Here is a 4,841-nt window from a genome sequence, read left to right as displayed (position 1 = left end):
AGCCAAAATTACCGGCTGAAAAGCAATATTTTCAAGTGAAACCAATCGTAAGTAATGTTATCCATCAGCGTGACCGAGCATTTTACAAAGCACCCCAATATTCTTTTAACTTGCACCAAACGCAAATTTTTGTTTACCGTGCCCCTAAAACGGTTTTGCTTAAATTTCAATTTAGCGGCGGCTGAGGTGCGAATAAAGAAGTAATTTCGTGAGGCTTTAATCGCACCCTCGCTGCGAACGGCACCGACCTCGGGCTCGCTGTAATCGGGCTCGGCATTATCACCCCTCATCGCGCTGAAACGCTCGCTGCTTATTCTTGATAAGAGACTTCCGTTTGCATACAATTGCTTTCGTAAGACAATGTGCTTAGCTACCTTCTAAACAAATATACGGTGTGTTGCAAAGGTCAAACGGAATCAAATTTCTTAGAGTCGTCACGCATTGAGATAAATGTTTGGTGATGACGCCAAGAACACCCAGAAAGCACTTTTATTTCCATTCGTCATCAGCGTCAATCTTCAAAAATACGTCTTACTGCTGTGGACTTAACTCCTCAAATTAGGGACACCCTGGTCCAGTGCGGTTTGGGAAATTCACTCGTTTTTCAAGGGTTGTGAACTTTCCTCGACGTGCAATTTTTTCAAGATGCTTTATTTCACCGTGGGCTATTGCTGCTAGACATTTGAACGGTTTGAGATACTTCGGGTGTACTATTAGCAGAATAAATTATACCTACAACAGCTATGTTGTGACACGCTTGCCATATACGGCTGGTCGGCTGGCGGGTTCGTGTTCTTTTGTTTAGCTTTTACTTATAGTATAGATGGCATGCAGTACAATGCTTGCCGTCGTGGTGAAAGGATTTGCCAATTGGCGTAAGGTACTCGTCGACTGTTGCCCAGGGTGTGCCAGACGTACAGGATCGGATGGTACGTCGTACGGGGAGGCTCCTTTCGTGCACCCCTTTTTCGCCGACTTCAAACCCGAAGGAGGAGGAAGGAGGACAGTATTTTTTTGTGTATTTTACGCGATTACTCGATTTGTGAATCGATTTTGATGATTATTGGTCCCATTAAATTTTGAAGAAAATATTCCACCTCTCAGGGTGGCAAACTAGGGAATGCATGCGGTTTCGCGCACTTTCCTTTACCGATTACAATAAAACTTGGCAAAGAGATGTAAATTCCTCGTAAAAAACTTTTCAGGTCGGTTTTTTTTTATTAAAAAGTTGTAATGGTTAGCTGATTATGCTAGAGCTTACTAATAAATTAACTTCGACCTGGACTGTTTATTTTTCAATAGCTATACATAATGGTTATCAGCAGAAAGACTTCCACCGATTAACACGCTAATGACTACTTCTAATGTCCTCTTTTGTTTTGCAGAATGCGGCAAGAGACGCGTAACAGCAACAGCGACGAAGCGCATAGTGGGCGGCACTCAGGCGTCGCCGGGCGACTGGCCGTTCCTCGCCGCCATCCTCGGCGGGCCCGAGGAGGTCTTTTACTGCGCGGGAGTACTCGTCGCGGACCAGTGGGTGCTTACTGCCTCGCATTGTGTTGGCAAGTGAGTGTACAATTTCAACAATACACATATCTTGTCTGAGATCTTAAAATGGGAAGTATATTTTATATGATAAATCAAGTTTATATCCGAAATAAAAAAAAATCTCGCTTTACGCTTTATTATAGTATCCCGTTGCCTCTCAATGAGTCCAAAGGGCTGTGGTAGTGTACTTTTTCTTTGATTATGACGAATAATTCGTAGCCCTATTCGTGGAGCTGGTGGTAAGCGACACGCCTGCGTATGACAGTTGCAGTACCACCCAAAGCTTTAATTGCAAGGATCTGAGGGGCACAATCACTGCGACATATGTGCTGTAGCTGCAGCAGCACACTTAACTTTTAAAACTCGAACGCGGTAATGCTGACATTACTTCTACAGAAAAAAAAAGAAGCGGCAGAAATAGGTGTGGTGGCAGTATCTACTTCCCTGGATGAACTCCTTTTGAACGAAAACTTTTACAAGTAGTAGTGGTAGATGCTACTAAATTCTGAATTAAAATAATCATAAAAACATTTATATGGAGTCTCGAACCCGCATTGGACATATGTGGCCGACTATAGCCTAAACCCTTTCTGAAAGGAGAGCTGTGCCCGTCAGTAGGGCGTATAATGTGCTGATGTACAGTCAACAGCACACCAAGCTACATATCGACGTATCTCGTTGCAAAGGAGGCGATTTTCGAACAAAAATATGTGGTCTGATATCTATGGTCTGATGTACTGTTGTCTGTGTCATAATGAAAACGACAATGATTGTGCTTTAGTCACTCGGACGTGACCGGTTGGACGATCCAGTTGGGCATAACGCGGCGGCAGGCGCACGCGTACTACGGGCAGAAGGTGAAGGTGCGTCGCGTGGTGCCGCACCCGCAGTACAATCTCGGTGTCGCGCACGACAATGATATCGCGCTCTTTCAGGTAATAAGACAACTCTCATATTCCGGCTACCTTCGTAGAATTAACACCAACACATATCTGATCTGTAAAGACGGAGGGTTTGTCATGATTAACCGCTCCGGACAGGTGATTTCCCGATCGTTGTAACTTTGCTATTAATACAGAAGGATACGTTGACGTTCGTCTCCTGGAAAATCATTTCAAGTGCTGCTTGATTGTGATTATAAACTAGAGGAATCCCAACTCTCAAAAAATGTATCCGTCACTTGTATCTCTACACAAACTTTTTGCCCTATATGTGTGACGTCGTCAACAGCTGGCCGTGCGCGTACGCTACCACGAGCACCTGTCGCCCGTGTGCCTGCCGCCCGCGCACCGCGAGCTGCAGCCCGGTACGGTCTGCACCGTCATCGGTTGGGGAAAGCGCGACGACAAGGACAGTTAGTATTATTAATTATTATTATTCCAATAAGCTAGAAGTGTCAATTACAAGTTCCTTCTGTAAGTTCCTCCGCATTTTGAAAAATTTATAATCTTCTCAACTAGTTTTTGGGAACAAAAAACAAAGTTACCAGAAACGTAAAACCAGCAAAATATACTCGTACGTTTCAAATATATCCACCTGTAAACTTATATCCACCAGTGTCGGAGTATGAACCGTCCGTGAACGAAGTGGAAGTGCCTGTGTTGAACCGCGACCTTTGCAACCAGTGGCTGGAACATCGAGACCTGAACGTCACCGACGGTATGATCTGCGCCGGATACAAGGAAGGGGGCAAAGACGCGTGTCAGGTGAGATACTTTAATAAACAAGGATATTTTTTGTGGAAACTTTTTCACACGGTAATCCTAACAATAAAACAAACAATTTGTTTTCAACCACTTACGCTTTTGGAAATGCGCAGGCTACATACACAACATACCAGACTGTTAATACTTCCATTTTTATAGGCGAGGTATCTGCTGCGAGAAATTGCCCGAAACTGAAAACAATATTATATTAAATTTGTGAATCCGAGTGGAAACAGATAATTAGTTTAGTGAACAAATCGGGTTGGAATTCACTCCGAATTTAATTACGCATAATAAAGACGCGAGCTAAAGTAAACTCGACAAGCAACTTCTGGATTGGATTCAATCGGCTTACAACTTCGCTGATTTACACATCGACGGAGAATTCACGCTGCGCCCAGCGGCTGTAGTTACAAATGAGGAAAATTTTAATTTATAACTCCAGCATTTTCTTAATTTATTCCTCGTTTCATATTTTGTTGTAAAAGCTTTTACAGTTTTTTTAGTACCTTGTTTTATGGTATCTGTAACTTCAGGGTATTTAATTAGACCCGTATAAGTGTGTAAGTTATTCGACGTTCCAGGGTGACTCCGGCGGACCGCTCCTCTGCAAAGACCCCGACGATCCATCGCGCTGGTACGTGGGCGGCATCGTCTCTTGGGGCATCAAGTGCGCCCATCCGCGACTTCCCGGCGTCTATGCTTACGTACCCAAGTATGTTCCCTGGATCATGCGACAAATCGAAATGTATAACGACGATAATGCCATGTCGGACAACTCGATTTGAGGACGCAGGAGTAAACCCAAAAGAAGACGTATTAAACCTGGACATGACTTTAGTGGTTAGGATAGCGCTCTTGTGCGATATGCGTCACCAGTTTGCACGCCAGATGGCGCTGCGGTGCAGTGACGTGTAAGGCAAACGGAGCAAATTGTAACGGAGAAGTAATTTTTTTACGATGACTTTAAATTAAACGACAATAATTAAAGTAAACGACAATAATAATGAAAAATGTGTGACAATAAAGGCGAAATACTTGAAATGGCTAAATAATTTTACATATCACTCGAATATCGTGTGAAGTAAATTATGTGCAGCTGTGATACTATGAAATTCTTTGTAAAGAAATTTACCCGTAACTCGGTCAGGGTCGACTTTTGTGACTTTGGCCATTATTTCACGTTTCTCGATACTTTTTCTCGAGATTGTCGCGGCGTGTCGCATCTACATTTTTACTGTGTTTTGATGTAAGCGGCTTACATTAAGTGAAGTAGGGTTCCAAAGCTTTAGCCTACACTTTTAGGAGAGTTTTATAAATACCTTGATTTTTTCATTTCTATTCCATGTTGTTGGGCAGTTAGATGTTAAGTATATGTTTATTTGATGTTTGATGTTAGTAGTATTAGGGAGAAGTGCTTTTATAGCTTAGTAAATGAAGATGTTTTGTTTGATGTGCAGTTTACGTTTCCACTCCATTCGAAGTGGTTAGTTTAGCACTTTCATAAGACTATAAATACGACAATAATAAGCGTTTTCAATGTAAGTAAATGACAATAAAAAAAATCTAGTTCGTAATCAAACAACA

General features: G+C 42.5%; 1 protein-coding gene across 1 annotated transcript; it reads left to right on the top strand.

Moving 5' to 3' along the window:
• The first annotated feature begins 823 nt into the window (after window positions 1–823).
• LOC113228736 (tryptase beta-2-like) lies at window positions 824–4,386 on the top strand. The gene is made up of 6 exons (XM_026462099.1): window positions 824–929; window positions 1,386–1,566; window positions 2,330–2,483; window positions 2,779–2,902; window positions 3,106–3,254; window positions 3,839–4,386. The coding sequence occupies exons 1-6, from the start codon at window positions 824–826 to the stop codon at window positions 4,040–4,042; spliced, it is 918 nt and encodes a 305-aa protein (XP_026317884.1). The 3' UTR covers window positions 4,043–4,386.
• The last annotated feature ends 455 nt before the right edge of the window (window positions 4,387–4,841 follow it).

This window comes from Hyposmocoma kahamanoa, unplaced genomic scaffold (assembly GCF_003589595.1).
Source record: "Hyposmocoma kahamanoa isolate Upper Pololo Valley unplaced genomic scaffold, ASM358959v1 239, whole genome shotgun sequence".
Taxonomy (NCBI): Eukaryota; Metazoa; Arthropoda; class Insecta; order Lepidoptera; family Cosmopterigidae; genus Hyposmocoma; species Hyposmocoma kahamanoa.
The sequence above is the reverse complement of the archived record's forward strand: the minus strand, read 5'-3'. Positions and strand labels throughout refer to the sequence as shown.